General features: G+C 36.0%; 2 protein-coding genes across 2 annotated transcripts; both read left to right on the top strand.

Moving 5' to 3' along the window:
• The first annotated feature begins 4,399 nt into the window (after window positions 1-4,399).
• On the top strand, window positions 4,400-11,442 carry hp1bp3 (heterochromatin protein 1, binding protein 3). The gene is made up of 12 exons (XM_058792436.1): window positions 4,400-4,531; window positions 5,221-5,299; window positions 5,494-5,740; window positions 5,867-5,999; window positions 6,277-6,423; window positions 6,504-6,545; window positions 6,670-6,818; window positions 8,444-8,534; window positions 8,606-8,765; window positions 9,022-9,133; window positions 9,867-10,031; window positions 10,245-11,442. Exons 2-12 carry the CDS (start codon window positions 5,230-5,232, stop codon window positions 10,600-10,602), a joined length of 1,674 nt encoding a protein of 557 aa, XP_058648419.1. The 5' UTR covers window positions 4,400-4,531; window positions 5,221-5,229; the 3' UTR covers window positions 10,603-11,442.
• A 2,336-nt stretch (window positions 11,443-13,778) lies between these two features.
• sh2d5 (SH2 domain containing 5) lies at window positions 13,779-19,130 on the top strand. Its single transcript, XM_058792274.1, has 10 exons — window positions 13,779-13,934; window positions 14,257-14,339; window positions 14,506-14,586; window positions 15,109-15,183; window positions 15,263-15,409; window positions 15,669-15,869; window positions 16,425-16,605; window positions 17,270-17,375; window positions 18,236-18,392; window positions 18,501-19,130. Exons 2-10 carry the CDS (start codon window positions 14,289-14,291, stop codon window positions 18,690-18,692), a joined length of 1,191 nt encoding a protein of 396 aa, XP_058648257.1. The 5' UTR covers window positions 13,779-13,934; window positions 14,257-14,288; the 3' UTR covers window positions 18,693-19,130.
• The last annotated feature ends 105 nt before the right edge of the window (window positions 19,131-19,235 follow it).

Below are 19,235 nucleotides of genomic sequence, written 5' to 3'. Positions count from 1 at the left end.
TCTTCAAACTAAGACAAAAATGGTTCTTTTTGGAACTCCGATTGGGTTCCTTCCATGGCGTTGCTTCCAATACCTCCCTTTTGGAACCTTTGATTTTAAACGTGTATATAAGGTTCTGGATCTTCTAAAGGTGATTGATGTAGTTAATCAATTTAAAAGTAACGACTGTGCCAGAGCTGTGATGGATTCAACAATGTAGAGGAAATTTTTAAAGTCTAATGGCACCAAAACTTCTGAATTACAATCTTTGACGTAAACACCATTGAAGCAATGATTCACAGTAATGATAAAGAACTGAAACAAAAAGAAATCAGACAATAGGTTATTCTTATCTGAACAGGCATTCATAGGGTGGATTTGGAGGTCAGGACCAGAAGGTTCTTCATAGTGGATGATCAGTCTTGGATGCCCTCTGGTTCACTGGCAAGCCACCAATAACTCATTGTCAATGAAGTGGCAATGATTACGCTGCAAAAGGAAATGAAGAGAAAAACAAGAAACTAATCTTACAAAGCAGAACTGAACAGCATAGAGGACAAAAGGACAAAACTCACCCGAAAAAAAAGTCTGAGCGTATAAAAACTGCAGAGTATAACGGTGGACTTTAAAGAGCCAAACATAGGTGACAATAAACTTAGGTGCACATTAACTCAAAGAAAGAGCAAACCACTTCAATGGCGACATCTAGTGGTCAAAAGTAGGAGTTGTCAACCATAACCTATGTCTGCAACCATATGCATCCTTCCTACAGCCTCAGCAGGGAGACTTTTCTTACAGTACAGTAATTCATTCATTTATCCATGTTTGTGTAAAGCCTTTCATATCCCAGTTAAGCATCTGTTGCCTTCAGCTTGTTCAATACATATATTTTCTTGACTCAAGCATTATCCATCTGTGTGTCGCAGCTTCTCAAACTGAATAATCATAATAGGCCTAAATAAATACAAACCTAAAAACTAAATCTGCTGCATGTTGAACAGGATCAATCTTCTGAATGGAGGTTTCCTCATATTTAAGGCTATTTCCCAGCTGAGGAAGGATCTCTCAAATAGGGGTGAACCAGGAAGAACCGAAGATCACTGAAATTACAAAATTGTTGTAATTAGTGCAATTAGTGTTCTGGATTCAAAATGGCAGGCAAATAAGCATTCAATGGCTGCTGGCTTCTCCATGCTCCTCATTACACAAGGACTACCCTAATATACAAAACCATCATTATTCCTTTTGACTTTCATTCAGTCCAGACTTGCGGTCTTCTAGGAAGCAACACTATCGCTGTCCTTCAACTAAAGTATTTGGACAAATAATCATTTAATTAGGCAAGGAAAGTTTTTCAACCCCATGTTCACTTAAAAATGGTAAATCCAACATTTTACCCATAGGCTACTTCATAAAGGGATATGAATATCTACTGCATTGTATGAATGACCCATTCAGTCTTATTTATGAAAATTTGCTATACACGTTGGTTCTTTCCTTTCATACAAACACAACCTTAATCCACCAGAATGATCATAGTATGTGCTGCAAGTCAAAACATAAGAAGTTAAATATATCTTTATCTATCTATCTATTTATTATTTTTTGTTTCATAATATAATGTAATTAAGCTTTCTGACGACAATACATAACATAAATAATACTTCTAAAGGTTACGCACCACCTTTTACAAAACAACTTTGCAATCCAAGGCATAGATTAAACATAAATTATGACACCTTTTATCACATTATGATTATTAAATTCAGTCCTCAAACTGATGGGCTGCAGTTGAGAAACCCTTCATAAGGGTCAATCTGATTCACTGACAGCCAAGAACTAAATTTGGATCCCTTGTCCAAAGAGCGCCAGAACTATTTTTATGCCTTATGACTGCAAAGCACGTCTTTTTCACCATTCATTCTTCATTTTTAAGTGTTTCAAGTGGAAAGTGCTACAAATTTAATGAAGCACACACTGATGTCGCCGGGCTATGCTGTTTAAATGCTGTCTAGTTCAGAGATCCTTCTATTTATCATTTCCCTGCAAAGCAACCGGAACAGATGCAATTTTGTCAGAATCAGAATGAGAATGAGCTTTACTGCCAGGTATGTCTACACATACGAGGAATTTGTTATAGTGATAGAAGCTCCACAGTGCAACAGAATGACAGCGACAGGACAGGACACAGATAATAAAAGAATAATAGACAAATAGGCAATGTACAAAATAGCAGACTTGTGTACAAGTCTGAAATGAAAAAATAAGTATGTGTGGTGAATAAATAAATAATGTATAATAGTGTTGTGTGTTCCACGTTTAATGTCAAGTGTTCATGAGATGGATTGCCTGAGGGTAGAAACTGTTCCTGTGCTGGCCGTTCTGGTGCTCAGAGCTCTGTAGCGTCGACCAGATGGCAGCAGTTTAAAGAGGGAATGTGCTGGATGTGAGGAGTCCAGAGTGATTTTGCCAGCCCTTTTGCTCACTCTGGATAAGTACAGTTCTTGGAGTAGGGGGAGGGTTGTACCAAGGCTTCGCTCAGCAGTCCGGACTACCCTCTGTAGTCTTCTGAGGTCAGATTTGGTAGCTGAGCTGAACCAGACAGTTATTGAAGTCCAGGAATAACATACTGACTGAGATATAAATGGTGCCAAAAGAGCATTAGCTCTGATACTATTACATCTAAAACAGCTCCACTTGTACACCAATTTCTTTGGACTTTTGTCTCCAAGGAAACAGTGGGCTATCTCTCTAAAAAGATGAAGGTTTGTGTTGGCATGGTAACCACATAGTAATTTCACTGCTTTTATGGAACCAGGCACCAAACACAAATGAAAACACAAAAAAAAAAAAAAAAAAAAAAATTCCCGATTAATCTAACATCACAGAGACCAGGTGTGTTTAGGAAGCTGATAGAAAAGTCATTTAGCTGGAAAAGCTTTGTGTCTTGTATTTTTGCAGGGGTGGATGATTGTGGCCACACGCTACATGCTGAACTTCAAAAACACAGAGAGTGTGTGGGTGCTGTTTCAATACTGCGTGAAACCCCACAGGTTGTGTTCTGGACTGTCTCCTCTTTATCTCCTCTTGTGCACCAGAAAAAAACAAAAACAAAACATTTATTCTGCGTTCTTATACAAAACCAACTGCGACATCACCATTTTAAAAACAGTGATAATATCAAATGATAATACCATAGAATTTCTGACATATGAATAGTGGACATGACATGTCACAGTGTCCTGCAGGGTTATCATAGAAATAAGTACAACTAAAAATGAAACTAAAATAAAATGAATAATAATAATAATAATAATGATCATTTCTTAAAATAAATTAAATGTTAACAGCATTTTTTTTAAATATATTAAAAAACTTTTTATTTCAGTTATTCCCAAGGCAACATGTTATTTTAATTTACTTTAATTTGATTTACTAAAATAAGTCAAACAAAAATTGTAGAACTATAAATTAATATGTGACTAAAACTTTAACTAAAATTAAATAAAAACGAAATATGAAAATAAACACTGATTCAAAATATTAATAAAAACTATAATGGCATCTCAATGATACTAAAATAGCACTGGTATCCTGCAGTATAGCTAAACTTTGGAACATTTCAGTAGTGTATAGTTAATCAGTTTTATGTAATACCTCATTATATAAACCAATATAAAACCTAATTTAAAATAAATTATTGCAATCCTCATAAAATGAATTATGCAAAATAGCTCATAAAGTTGAACCTTCTGAAGAAAATAAATTATATTTTTGAAGGTTAAACACCTCTTTCAAACTATTTTTAATTTAAAGCATAATTAAATATAAATTAAAAGCTTTTATTTAAAAACGTGATTCAAAATAGTTGTCAGCTTCCATATTTCCATATTCATGCAGCATAATATTCACATGGTAGGCTATCCAAGGTGTTTAAAAACAACATTGATCTAAAAAACTTATATTATCATACTTTTTTATTAATTTTCAATGTGCTTTTAATACGTTTATTTTATAGTTTATTTTAAAAGTGTATAAGAAGTACTACGCGTGAAGACAGTTCAACAAAGACATATCTCTGATAGATCATAGAAATATGAAGTTTAATTCTATGCATCAAGTGGCAACACTGCCATCTTGCGTTGACATATAAATGATTTAATTCGCAAATAACGAATGAACAAGCCAAACAGGAAAGATATTTTTACTTTGTTAAATAGTATTTTGAACATTTTTATTGTTTTGTTGTTTTTATTAATATATAAATAAATATAAAAATCATTTATATAAACAATCCCCTTTTCGCCCGTTACACAGAATGAGACAAAAGCATTAAGTAAATGTTATATAAACAAGTCATTCTGTAATGTCTTTTATAATTTAGTGTTTAAGCACAAAAAGTAATTTCGCTGACGACCTGGTCATGACACGCGCGCGCGTGCGCGCACACGTACGTCGCTATGCGTACGCATGAGGGGGGGAGGGGCACGTAAACAGAGAATTCCAAAAAGGAAGGGAGTGTTTCTTTCAACTGATAATCCAGTAAATCAAGGTATGCCTTAAAACGCTCATTCTGAAATGGTGCATCCTCATTTTACAGAATCTTTTATACGTTCTGCAGGCGCGTATGTTTAATTAAATCTTTTGACTCTGCAGTCTCGTTCATTTACCATTTTCAGCCTAACGCAGCGCCATTACTGTACAGGGCAAAATGGACAAAATGGCCATTTTCGATTATATTGGATTTTACGTGCAATTCAGTTCCTGTGCACTGGTAAAACGTGTGCAGGTGTGTCTTTGTGCACGTTATTCGCTGCAAATATCAATAAAGACAATATGTGGAGCAGATAAACAATGAGATTGTTGCTCCTTTCAAGTTAATTTGCTGTGCCTTTATGTCCAGCGCGTGTTTGTCGACGTGTTTTTCTATGCACGAGCTTCCCTTTGCTGGCCAGAGGTCATAGGCGTTCATTTCAGGTGTCCAAAACATTGCATTAAAAACCTGTAATTTTCTAAATAAATCTGCAGGCTCCACAATGCAATGCATTATAACGTAATAAACAATGCAACATGTTTTTATTGCATTCCCAGTTTAGATGCATACAACATGTTCGAAATGAAATAAATTATGTGTATGTGTGTGTGTGTGTGTGTGTGTGTGTATATATATATATATATATATATATATATGTATATACATAGATATATGTATAGATATTTAAAGTCTTTATTTATTGGCAGGTGAGAATCATGCCCATTCGCCGATCAGCTGCAGCCCCGCCCAAAGAGGATGCACCCCCTGCAAAAGCCCCTGAGGGAGGTAGGTATTGCCCCTTACCTGGCACATAGGTCACATAAGGAGAATTCTGTCATTATACACTGAAATAATACTGGAATACAGGCAAATGTGCACTGAAATTCTTTCCTGAAATCATATGGCTTCAGGAGAGTTTCTAAAATAATGCACAAGTGGTGTGAACATTTCCATGCATCTCATTGTTTTCGATTCCACAGATGCTCCTGCCGAAGGGTCTGCATCTGTAGGTGAGAAGGAGAAGGAAAAAGAGAAAGATTCAGCACCCGCTAAACCTGAAACCACAGAGGAAAAGAAAGAAGTTGAAGAGGAGGAGGTGACCGCTGATGGTGAGGAGCAGTCCAAAGATGAAGGAGAAACGCCTAATGAGGGTGAGAAATCTGAAGAAGCAGCAGCTGAACAAGGGAAGAGCAAGAAGAAAAAAGTCAAGGAAGTTGTAGCCAAAATGTAAGTCTGGCTTTTGTACAAAAAAGAAATGTATTTTTTAAGCGTTTGATGATTTCCACTCGTTTATTGAATTAAAAAAATTATTTAGTAAGCATGTTATGCATTTGTTTCGCTCAAATGGTGCAGTGACAAGGAAGATGACAAAGGGAAAAAGGTGAAAAAGAAGATTCCTGCTTGGGCGACCATTTCCGCCAACAAAATGGCTTCAACCTCTCTTTCCCAGCCTAAAGTTGAAGAAATCATCATAGAAGCAATTGAGGTCTGGTTCAGAATTTAACTGTTCCATTACCATTTAGACAGAATATGACTAAGTAGGTTTTTACTCACTACAATATGTACACCAGTATAAGCAGTGATGACGTGTTTTTGTCGGCCAATGTGGAAGTTAGCAACAGCATGGTTCCTTCGACAAAAACCCAATAGGATTATTCCATTGGCTCAGTTTTTGGACTCATTCTTGCAGCACTCTATTCTTTGGAAATCTAAGAATTAAAAAATTGCCATCTCATGTGTACATCTTTACTCTCTACCTACAGAGTTGCAAAGAGCGGAGTGGTGCCTCAACGATCACCATTGTGAAATATGTCATGAAGAAATATCCATCTGTGGAAATGGACAAAAAGACCAAAAACCTCTACAAGAGGGCTCTGAAGCGAATGGTTGAGAAGGGCACTGTCAAACAGGTGATTTGCAATTCAATACATGAATATTTCTAATGTTTTATGCAGACTAAGTCTTATTGTCTTGTTGTCTTCACCCACAGCTGAAAGGCAAAGGCTTCTCTGGTAGTTTTGCCATTGGGAAGGTATCCAAACTTCGTTTGTTTGTTGTCTGCATTGCTGTTATTGCTGAGATCTATGAGGTTGAGTACTTTTTTGATGGTTTGTCATCATTTTTAACTGTCATTTTGTCGATGTCATGTTGTGCAGAAGCCAGCTGGGTCTGCCGGGACAAAAGAGACGCTGGGAGAGTCTCTGCCTCTGATCATCACCCGCCTCTGTGAACCCAAGGAGGCTTCCTACATCCTGATCAAGAAGTACCTGGAGCAACACTTCCCACAACTCAACGTGGATAGCAGGTCAATATTCACTTGTTTTTAGGGCAACATTCTCTAACTAGACTACAGTTTGAACTTGAGAGTATTTACTTAAAGGGTTACTCCACCCCAAAATTCAAAATTTTGTCATTAATCACTTACCCCCACGTCGTTCCAAACCCGTAAAAGCTTCGTTCGTCTTCAGAACACAAATGTGACCCTGGACCACAAAACCAGTCTTAAGTGTCAATTTTTCAAAATTGAGATTTATACTTCATCTGAAAGCTGGAATAAATAAGCTCTCCATCGATGTTGTTAGGATTGGACAATATTTGAATATTTTCAGCTATTTGAAAATCTGGAATCTGAGGGTGCAAAAAAATCAAAATATTGAGAAAATCGCCTTTAAAGTTGTCCAAATGAATTCTTAGCAATGCATATTACGAATCAAAAACGATGTTTTGATATATTTACAGTAGTAAATTTACAAAATATCTTCATGGAACATGATCTTTACTTAATATCCTAATGGTTTTTGGCATAAAAGAAAAATCTATAATTTTGACCCATACAGTGTATTTTTGGCTATTGCCTACAAATATACCCCAGCGACTTGCAAGACTGGTTTTGTGGTCCAGGGTCAGAATTTAAGATAATTTAGATGAAAACCGGGAGGCTTGTGACTGTCCCATTGACTGCCAAGTAATTACCACTCTCAAGGTACAGAAAAGTATGTAAAGCATCGTCAGGATAGTCCATCTTCCATCAGTGGATCAATCTGAATTTTATGAAGCGACGAGAATACTTTTCGTACGCAAAGAAAATAAAAATAATGACTTTTTTTCAACAATTCGTCTCCTCTGTGTCTCTCCGCGTCACCGTAGCGCCATTTTGGAGATTATCCACTGAGCGCAAACTGCATACACTGCATACACTGCGGATACATCGTATTTACGAGTTGAACGCACATGAACGCCACCACAAAGTCATTATTACGAGTGGGAAATTCGAAATTTTCTTTAAGCCCCGAGTTTCCGAGTTGGGGGCGTGTCAGTGAAAAAACGTGTCGGATGCAATGGATGCAGCCAAAGACTAAAGATATGCAGCGTCGGTAAAGTTGTTGAAATGAATAAAATGATAATTTTTTTGTAATGTACAATAAAACTATACAAGTTACATATACACAATATTATATTATTGTATAATTATAATAGAATATATAATTATTCAGTTTACATCACCTTCATAAATTAAATAAAAACAGAAAAAAGAAAAAACATACTGATGGACATTCTTCATTCAATATTTTGTAGATGTAGAGTTTTAAGAAAAAAAGTTGAATTTTATGTAGAAAAGTTAAATCGCTATCTTTTTCCGACCAAAGTGACTTGAATGCACCCGACGTCGTGATAACGACTTGTCAACTCGTAAGTACGAACATCCCAGGAGGACTTGAAGGCAGCATGTCACGTCACTTTCATATTTTTTATTAATTTAAAGCACCCTTGCTGAATAAAAGTATTACTGTGTACATGCAGAACATTTGCATATGGTGCATAGTACATAGCAGATTTTGTCATGATTAGTTAATTACAAATTGAAATTGTGTATGTACATCTTGCCTGAAAGATTGTAAGATTTGGGTTGTTCTGTAAATCTCTCTTAAGGCCTGATGTGTTGAAGAACTGCCTGCAAAAATCTGTGGAAAAGGGCTACTTGGAGCAGATCACTGGCAAGGGAGCTTCTGGAACATTCCAGGTTAGTTACCCTTCTGAATCGCTCATCACCTAAAAGCAGGTTTGATGAGAATCTGCATTTGCGTTTGACAGTTGAAGAAAGCTGGGAATAAAGTGCTTATGGGTGGCGGACTGCTGGAAGATGCCATAGTGGCCGCCATCACAGCCATGAATGAGCCCAAGACCTGCAGCATCACCATACTGCGCAAATTCCTGGTGGAGAGACAGAAGGAGCAGAACAACTATTTTGTCGGTACGGTACACTAACTCCTCACTCGTCGCAGCCAAGGGAGAGTTTTCTCTCTGAGGACTGAATTAAGTTTGCCTTTGTTTTGGGGTTGTTTCTAATTGTTATTCTCAAATGAGTTGTTCTCAAGAACATTGGTACATAAATAGTTGTCTTGATCTGTCCTTGTTTATATTACAGCCACCATTTATATCTCCTTGTACTTGTTGCAAATTTATGTGTTATGCAGAATCTTTGTGAATGTTTTCTGTCTTATGGCTAGTGTCAAACCTGAAGCGAACCTTGCAGAAGTGTAAAATGATGGGATGGATGGAGCAGATTTCTGGTCATGGACTCAGTGGGTCATACCAACTAAGCTATCCGTATTACCCGAGGTAAGTTCAGCTCATTCTAAGCCAGTTTATTACTGTTAACTAAAACTAAAATTGTTTATGTGAATTGAAATAAAGATGAAATAAAATAAAATATAGTACTTGAAAAACCTGTATGAACATTAAATGATTAAAATAAAATAAATTAAGCCAAATAGAAATATGAATTAAAAAATGACAAAAAAGTTTTGAAAAAAGTTAATACATACTAAAATAAATGATAATAAAATAACACTGCAATAAGCAGACATATCCTAAACTTTCCTTATGGGCTTTTCACACTTGAAATCCTTAATGCAGGTTCATTTTTAACTCCACAAATAATTAGTTCTAGTCTAAACGAATAGATAAACATTTTATCATCATTTACTCACTGTCATGTCATTTCAAAGCTTGGTGACTTTATTTCTTCTGTGGAGTATAAAAGAAGATATTTTGAAGTGTATTTCAGCTGTTTTTGTCTATAAAGTGGATGCCAATGTGGTACAGAACTATTTTGAGACCATGTCTTCAAGGTTTTATTTTTTATTTTTTTGGGGTGAACTATCCCTTTAACTCTTAACAATTCAGCCACAACAAAAATTGGATTGTTTTAGTGGGAACTTGGTGAGTTTCTTAGTTACAAATTTTTATTTAATTTTTTTTTAGATAATTTTTGATGTTTGTCGATTTTGTCATAGAAGTGTGATAAACGTGAGAACTTGAATTAACACATTTTCTATTGCTCCTCCTGCAGCCCAGCAGTTCTGTTTCCAGAAATGATGAAGAAACTTAAACAGAAGGAGGAACAGAAGGGTAAACGCAAGAGAGGTGACGATTCTGATGAAGAATCCGAAGAAGAGTCAGAGCAGGAATCTGAAGAGGAGGAATCCGAAGAGGATGAGCCTCCTCGAAGAAAGAGGTGAAGTACATCACATAACAGTATCAGTGTGATATATTATCTTTGTGATCATTCTCAGCTCTAGAGATTTGAAACTCTGCATAATAACCCTTGCGTGTTGTCTGGCTTCCACTCGGTGGATGATAAAAAGGGGCGAAAAAATCGCAAACTGTATCTACAGTTCAGAATATCCTTGAGACTCTTGGTTTAGACTGTGACTTTGCTTGTCCACAGGACTCAGCGTGCAAACCGGACATCTGCGTCTAAGGCTCGTCCAAATAAAAGGGCTAAAACAGTCAGCAGAAAACCTCCTGCTTCAAAGAGATCAGTTGCGTCGGCCAAGAAAGCCCCTCCACCAGCCAAGAAACCAGTATCTGCGAGCAAAACCGCATCTAGAAAGGCACCAGAGCCTGTTAAAGCCACACCAGTCAAGAAAGCTGCCCCGACCAGTAAACCTAAAACACCAGTAGCCAAAAAGATGACAAGCAGGGGGTCCAAACGGCCGTCGCCCAAGGCAGCTAAGAAGGAGGCAACTGAATCAGCTGTGAAGGCTAAACCTGCCGCCCGCAAGTCACTCCGAGCCCGGAAATGAATCCCGTGCTTGCCGATGGCTGAAAAGATCAACTGTAGCTCGGTAGACTGCAGTACTGGCTATTTTCTCCTCTTATTTTTGTAGGAACTTCCATGTTCTCCTCGTCTTGGGGCCTCTGATGAATATAGGACCTCTTCAGAGTTATTCTGCCATTCAAATACAGGCATTTATGTTCAATATTCTTAAATTACAGATAAAGATATAGCGTAGAAATGCTACTGTTTGTGTTAAGATGCTCATTCAGGTCGCTGTTATGAGAACATCTAGAAGGAGCTGTTCTCAGTTGTGTATCAAGAAAAAAATCAATTATTTAAAGTTCCTGTAGTCAGTCTTTCTGTAGAGGCAAGCATTTCAGTTATTCAGTCGCCCCTTTCTCATCAGTGTTCAAGAAAACTCTCTTTGTAAGTTTTAGTTCTATTTTTTGGGTCATGTTTTGTGAAGTTAGGTCTTTAGCTACTATTGTAATCAAGAACATTTTGTCGATGTTGGTTCTTTCGTGTAAATCGAAGCAAAGAACGATTATTGATGCCTAACTTTCAGTTGAACAGTCTAAATGAATGCAAAATTGGATTTATTAAGATGCATTAAAGAAACATTGGCATCCATATACACAACTGTCTTTTTGTTCTGTATAGTCTACGAAGAAGAATATAAGTTGAAAAGATTTTCCAAGCAGATGTTTAAGACATTTGACGCACTACTAACCCGGTCATACTCTTGTGTGTTAGTTTATCAGGGGGGTTAGATGTAATTTTATGAGCATTGCTCACCTTACCCTGCATGCATGTAACTGATATACTTTTCTGTAGTCCTTAATAAAGTGACTATATTTGTACTTCATTATTTGGCCATTGTTTTGTTTTGGTGGTTTGGTTTAATGATAAAAAGGGGTTTCCAAATGATTCAAGTTCTGAAAAACAAGGTTTGTCTCATCAGAGCGAGTCTCTACTGATGTGAAATTCACCATAGCAAATTCTTACTCTTGTTCTAACACGCACTTAAAGAGATAGTTCACCCAAAAATGAAAATTCTGTCATTATTTACACACCCTCAAGTAGTTCCAAACCTGTATGAATTTCTTTGTTCTGCCGAACACAAAGGAAGATATTTTGAAGAAAGTTTGTAACCAGGCTGTTTTGGGGCACCATTGACTTCCATAGTAGGGAAAACAATATACTATGGAAGTCAATGGTGCCCCAGAAATGCTCTGTTTCCCACATTCTTCAGAATATCTTCTTTTGTGTTCAGCAGAACAAAGACATTCATACAGGTTTGGAACTACTTGAGGGTGAGTAAATGATGACAGAATTTTCAATTTTTGGGTGAACTATCCCTTTAAGGCATATGTTTAATTTAGTATACTAAGCACTGAAATGTTTACACACAGCAACTTACCTGGAGACTTGCCTCGACTTGTCTTGGGGCTTACAGTAGGCATATCTCAAGTATCCTTTACAGAATTGAATCTACAGATTGTTACAGAATCCAGTATCCCCAGTATAAAAAAAGTGGCACATCTCGATTCTCGATTTTATGATGACTTGTATTATGAACATTAACTACTACATTATTTAACATATACTTTCTTAGAAAATTAATTAAAAAAAATAAAATAAAAAAAGTTAGGAATGTCATGAAAATTGAAGTGCTACGATGTAAATATTTTTCCACAGACTTGATGAAAAACATATATGTGATGGGGCTAACTAGTCATTTTCGATTAGCCAACGAATCGTTCTTTTCAGTTAATTGGTTCCTAATGAATCATTCGAACGGAATCGTAAATGAAATCCATTCAGTCCGAAGCGAATTCATGCCGTTTTCTCTTTGGTGTGGCAGTTCGTTTGTAAAGAACTAGCTGTCTATCTGTAATCTGTAAATACAGAAGGATGTTGTGAACACAAAGATAATTTTAAATAAAAGCTAATTAATAATATTTTAGAATGGGGATCTGAACAGCATACTGCGTTTGGGAGCCCAAACTAATTTTTGAGACATGGGACAATGTCCAGCAATTGTAACTGCTAGGTTTAAAAATAAAAATATTTTCAATTGTAAATGTTATGGGGATTAATAATAGAATGTATTTAACACAATTATCCCCTTCAATTTAATTTTATAATTATTATGTGAAATCTTATTGTCTTCTCACTACATCTAAAACTGTGTCCACAGAAGGGTACAATCATTCAAATGCTATAAAATGGATAAAAATGTTGTTTAATGACGAAAAAGACGTTGTTTTATGAAAAGCAACACTTAATAATATCTCATATCAAAGCAAGGTTGTTTTTCGGTGACACATGTTTCATAAGGTTTCAAAGTTGTGTCCCCACTTTTTGTCAACAACGTCAGACATTTATTAAAATGTAATAAAATCAGGGAATATCAGGGGCAGCTGTCACTGTAAAGGACCCCCTTGCCACATCACTGTCAGACAGACTCTGGTCAGTTTTATAGTTTTATAATATTTAAAATTATTTGAAATATTTAGATCATTTTATTCTCCTGAAGCAGGTTTCATTAGCATCTAACGTTAGCATCATCAGAAAAACAAAACAATGGCTACATGAACCGTCAGATATCACCACCATAAGATTTTGAGTTCCAAAAAAACTTAAATGTGAATAAAAGCTTTATGAACAATAACTCACTGTTTGTTGTGTTTGTTTTAATACAGTAATTCATTGATTCAATGTATTTGATAGTTAAAAATTCAGGTTTTCATCACCACCGTCAGATGTGTCACCACCGTCAGATGAATATTTTGATAATATTTCATGATATTTTATATTTGTTGTGGAATTGTTGGTCACATGTGAAAGTGTAATCTATCTGCTAACATGAGAATGCGTTTTGAAATGTTAAAAACATCTTGAACGCTGTTAAATATAAAGTTGAAATTATATTACAGGTAAAAAGCACATTTTGTTAAAAAAACGTTAAACAGAGAAAAGTTCGGAGGTTGTATCAAAGCATACCTCAGTACATATAAATGTAGTTTCATTTGTCTGAGTAAAAAGTTTTATTTTTTCAATTTTGCACCCTCTTTTGTCCCACTTCTCAAGAATAACTATATTTATCGCTCCTGGCGGGACTCGGGAAAATCAGACTCTTTGAATCGTTTTGATTCACCTCAAAGAGTCGAATGTCCTGAAACGAATGAACTGCACCATCCTTGTGTGGTGTAGGCGGAGAGTCTTATCAAATGTTTTCGATGAATCCAGTCTGGCTCTAGATAGGCGGGATTTAGAGGATAAGGTGAGTCAGGATTGCAAAACCCCGGAGGAGTCGACCCACCCTGCCAGGTTCAGTCGCGTGGACGAATGTTTGTAAGTTTGTATTTGTTTCTTCTGTCTGTTTAATGTCATTTCAGCAACATCCTTGTAGTACTACTCAAGCGTTACAATTAAAGCAGTATGTAAAAAAAAAAAAATAAAGTTCTAGTAGAAATCAAAACATTTCTTTCGTTTTTTTGTGGAAACTGTTTGGCTGTGTTTCAAAACGTACTTAAATTTTGGCCATTTTTTTTGTCACGTTTCGAATATGAACGCTGCGCAGCCTATAACGTTATCTTGGAGGAATGTGTGTTATTCCTGTTGTTTGACTTCTCTTATCTTATTTTTTCCCCCTCTTTTTGTTTTGAACCGTAAGTAAGGCAAAGGAAGCCAGGCTTAGATTGAGACATGGGCGAGACAGCTGGCAGGGAACATGGGATTGTTACAAGATCTGCTGAGGTGAAATTGTCTTAAATGTTTTAATGCAGTGCATCTGATACTGAAACTAAAATATACTGAAATTGAGTCTGTGGTTTCATTGTATAGTTTCATTCCACACACTGAGATGATTGCATCATGAATTCAGTTTTGTTGTTTTTGCTGAGTAAAAACTCCATTTGTCTAGTATATTGGCTCATTTCCTGTGGATGACAGTTGTTTGGATGATCAGATTCAGCAGCTGCACACTCAGCTGAAGTCTTTCAAGGTAATTTGTGTACTGTTAAATGAGCCTCAAGAGTAGGTTTGCCTTTTCATATTTGTTTATACCATGCAAAAGTTTGGACACCTGACTAAATTTGTTTTAATGGTCTTAAGAGCCTTTTGATCTAAATGCATATGCTTATGTGCTTGCATTTAGTTTTGTAGACAAATTATGTACATGCATTGATTTGAGTATTTCATAATTTCACTGACTTTGCTATTATTGTACAAGGTCGAGTCATATTTATTTATATAGGGCTTCATACTATAAAAGTCGTTTTAAAGCAGCTTCATCATAATAATAATAATAATAATAATAAACAAGAAAATAACTACTTCAGCAGTTCTTCAATTATAAAATGAATGCAGTTTCAGCTGTTAAACGGCTCTGAAAACACACTGGTCACTGTTCAGCTTAATTTAGTTCAGTGTTTATTCAATTTAGTTCAATGACAATTAAATTATTTAGAAAATAATCATACTTTCACTGGTGATGTAGATGATTTATGAACTTCTGTATCTGCAGAACTGCAAGAGTAAGCGAACGGTCTCATTGAGGTTCTCTGTCAAGGGAGTCAAAGTTTATGATGAAGATGAAATGGTAAGATCGTCTCAGGATTTCTGACATTTCTCTTTTGTGTATGTCATATGGTTGAATTCTTTGTTATGCATCTCATTAGACGCTCCTCATGGCTCATGCCATGTGTCGAGTCTCGCTGTCCACTGCCCGTCCGTCTGATGCCCAGTTTGCCTTTGTCTCCCATAATCCTGGAAATTCTGATGCCCAGCTCTATTGCCACCTCTTCAGAGCCAGACATGCTCGAGCTGTAAGCATTAACATGACAAAACCCAGCAACGGTTTTGTGGTTTGTGTGTTATTCGTCACTTTGGTTATATAGCGTCATGTTGTGATTGTAATATTGCACATGTCGTTTCAAGAATCAAGGATGTGGTTTTCTGGTTTACAAGTCTCTGTAGTGATATTTAGAATTGCCAAGACTGTTATCGCTTTGCTTAAATGAGAAAAACTGCTCAAACACTGTAAGAATTTAATGTGTTCCATTTCTTGGTTTTACTCAAATAAAGGCCCAGTTCCTGAACCTGCTGCTTTGCCGCTGTTTTCAACTGTATTTTCTGGAGAAGCACCCAGAGGAAGCACAGGATGAGTGTTCAGGGAAGAAACCAACTCGAACCCCATCATTGCTTAATCAAGGTTTCCCTCTCAGTGTTAGTGCCTTGGTGTCTTTCCGCAGGGCCCCAACTCAAGGCCTGCTACCAGGGGCAAAGGTATATATTGCTTTATGAAGATTATCATAACCTTGATAAGCTTTCGAATGAAATTGATGCAAATGGCATAAAAAGCAGTTGATACAAGTACTTGTTAAAGAAATATTCTGGGTTTACTGGTTATTTCACCATAGAAAATTGAACCGTCCCCAATTAATTAAAAATATATTTTTTGGTTAATTGAAACATACATTTGCAGCTTGTGGTTTTGGTATCGCAAAAAAGACTTAAACTCTAAGTGTGTTTAAATCTAGTCTAAATATTTTAATAAATTGTATATACAATTGAATGTAACTATTTTTAAGTAATTATCATTTACATTATTTTATTATTTATATTATATTATCATATTTATATTATTATTATTGATTACAAATGGTTTACTTTATTTTTAAAACCCACACATTATTAAAAAATTTTTTTTTTTTTTTTTTAATTGATAGGATGAACTATAGATTGTCAATGGAGTTTGTTGTAAATAGCCCTCAAATATTCCTTTTGAGAAAAGTTTACTGCAAGGTTCTGCAGTGCGTTCATCTCAATTTCTCTGAACAGGTGATCTCACAGCCGAGCACGGAGCAAGTCAGCAGTCCTGAAGAGGGCCCCACTTCCTCTCCGACTATAGTTCGTAAAAAGGCGATTCGAACTAAAGAACTGCGCTCTGGAGCGTATCGCTCTTTTACATTTACTCCCCTCAAACAGCGGCACCTGCAGGATAAACTGAGCGCACCACAAGGTGGGATAAGTGTTCATAGAGCACTTTCGAGAGTGAGAGCGTTCATTAGGTAAAGCACACGCATAGTTAAGGTGGCTGGCTTAAGACACAGTGGGTTAATTTATTATACTTATCATTTGTCTTTGGATTTGGTGGTTGGTGAGTGAAAAAAGGTGGTGGGGATTTCCATAATATGGATTAATAGTGTTTTTTTTTTTTTTTCTTCAATTTTCTTGAAAAATATTTTTTTATATATTATTTATTTATTTTTCCTGACAATAACACTAAAGGTGCTTAAAAGGTTCTTCGCAGCAATGCTATTAAATAACCATTCAGTCAAAGGTCCTTTAAAGAACCATCTCTTTCTTTTTACAATCTGAAGAACCTTCTTTGCCACAAAGAACCTTTTGTGAACCAGAAAGGTTCTTCAGCTGTTAAAGGTTCTTTATGGAACCATTTAGACAAAAAAGGTTCTTCTATATCATGAAGCACCTTTATTTTTAAGAGTGTATGTGCTACTAAAATAAGATTATTCTAAACTAAGACTGAACTTGCGGTCAGTCCACACTAGGATTGCTGCAGTGTTTTCTTTTGCCAAAGAAATCAAGCACGGACATCATTTCTGAAACTATTGAGAACTTGATTCCTGTTGGAATCTGAAGAATCTTTTCTTTTTGTGAAACAGAAAAGGAACAAGCCAGTGCAAAAGCATGCAAGTCTCGCGCTCCCAGTTTAGCCGAGACCGAAGAAGCTCTGGCTCAAGCAGTGTGGTGCTGGGCTGGCGTGTCTAGGTCAGTGCTGGTCGTTTATTTATATAAATTTAAAGGAACAGTTCATCCAAAAAAAATAAAAATGCTGAAAATGTACTGATTTGTTGTTATTTCAGATTTATTGTTACATCATTGCTCACCAGTGAATCCTGTGCAGTAAATGGTTGCCATTTAAGTCCAAGCAGCTGATTTAAAAACATCACAATAACATCCACACAGCATTGCTTTCTCCAGTGAAAAAGTCATCTCCTTTTATTATGGAAGCACTATTTTAACAGAGAACTCAGAATTGACAGTTTAAAGTTAAAATGCCTTAATGATGGGTTTGTTTCTTACAAAAACAGCTTTTCACTTCACTAGATGTTAATTTGTAAACGGGAGTGGTGTGGATTATTGTGATTATTATTGTGATGTTTTAATCAGCTGTTTGGACTCTCATTCTGACGGCACCCATTCACTGCAGAGGATCCATTGGTGAGCAAGTGATGTAGTACTAAATATCTCCAAATCTGATTGATGAAGAAAATAAGTCATTAACATCTTGGATTGGTACATTTTCTGCAAATTTTAATTTTTGGGTTAATGTTTACACGGTCACATAAATCTCAATTCTTTATTCATTTTAAAGCAGTACCTCTTAATATTAACTTTTGCATGTTTCTCCAAATTCTATTTTGAACACATTTTTAAATATTTTAGTCTGTCATTTGTCATATTTAGGGTCAAATGCAATCTGTTGAGCTTAATTGTATTTTTTTTTTATTTTATTTTTTTGTCTAAGTTGATTTCTTGGGAGATATACCTTTACAGCACATATATATCTATATATCACATTGCTTTTAATTTGGTATGTTCACCTGAGTCTCTGGTTTCCATTACAGCGACTGTAGTTCTTCATTGCTGGCAGATGATGTCTTGGGTGCCTTCCTGCTATGTCCTCATCCCAAAAAGCCCAACCGTGGGTCTCTTATAGTCCGCTTTCCCTCAGGACTGGTAACTCATGCTATTAAGAATTCCAAGGGAAAGTTCCGGCTTGAGGTGAGCAAAGATGGACGCCTTTTTGTCTGTATTTTGTGTTACTTGCTCCACTCTTTAACTATTTGCATCAAAAGTAGAAGGCAGTAAACGTTTAATGTTGTTTTACAGAAATGCCACAATGACTTTGAAAGCCTTGCTGCTTTGATTGAGCACTACACAGAGTTCAATGAGGAGCTGGAATGTTCTCTGAGCTGCGGCCGTGTCAATCACTGCTACGATTGGGAAGAGATTGTGAATAAGAGTTCACGGTCACTGCAGGACAACAAGAAAGGCACATTCAAAAACCAAAGTTTGGTTTGAATCCTGTCTTTCATGCACATTATTATTATTATTATTATTATTATTATTATTATTTTATTTTTTTTAATACAATCATTTTTAAAAAAACATTTCATACTATATATTTTAAACTTTACAGAGCTGCTAGTATTAGTAAACATTCCTAACAAGGATTTTAAGTCACTGGTACACTTTTTTTGATATTTTAAAAGGACACTTCTGTTTTGCCTGTTGGCAATAACCTCAACCCACCTAAGGCACTCACATTGTTGGTGTTTTGGTTTGAATTTATTTTCTAGGGAAACAAGCACTTATATTTTTCATGTAAATGTCAGATGTAAATGTATACTCGACAGCTTTTGCAAAGGTGCAGACTATATACGTTTTCTGTCCCATGTATTATGTCTTTTAAATTCTGTGCTGTATGTTTATATTGATTTTGGACTTTTTTTTTTTTTTTCACTCACTTTAGAAGAGTGCTTTTAGCGATAACCTGAACACATCCAGTGAGCAGATTTGTTTTCTTTTTCTTTTTGCCTGGCTTTGCTTCCTTAATGTTTTGTA

This window comes from Onychostoma macrolepis, chromosome 11 (genome assembly GCF_012432095.1).
Source record: "Onychostoma macrolepis isolate SWU-2019 chromosome 11, ASM1243209v1, whole genome shotgun sequence".
NCBI lineage: Eukaryota > Metazoa > Chordata > Actinopteri > Cypriniformes > Cyprinidae > Onychostoma > Onychostoma macrolepis.
Note: the sequence above shows the minus strand (reverse complement) of the source record. Positions and strands in the feature narration are given on the sequence as shown.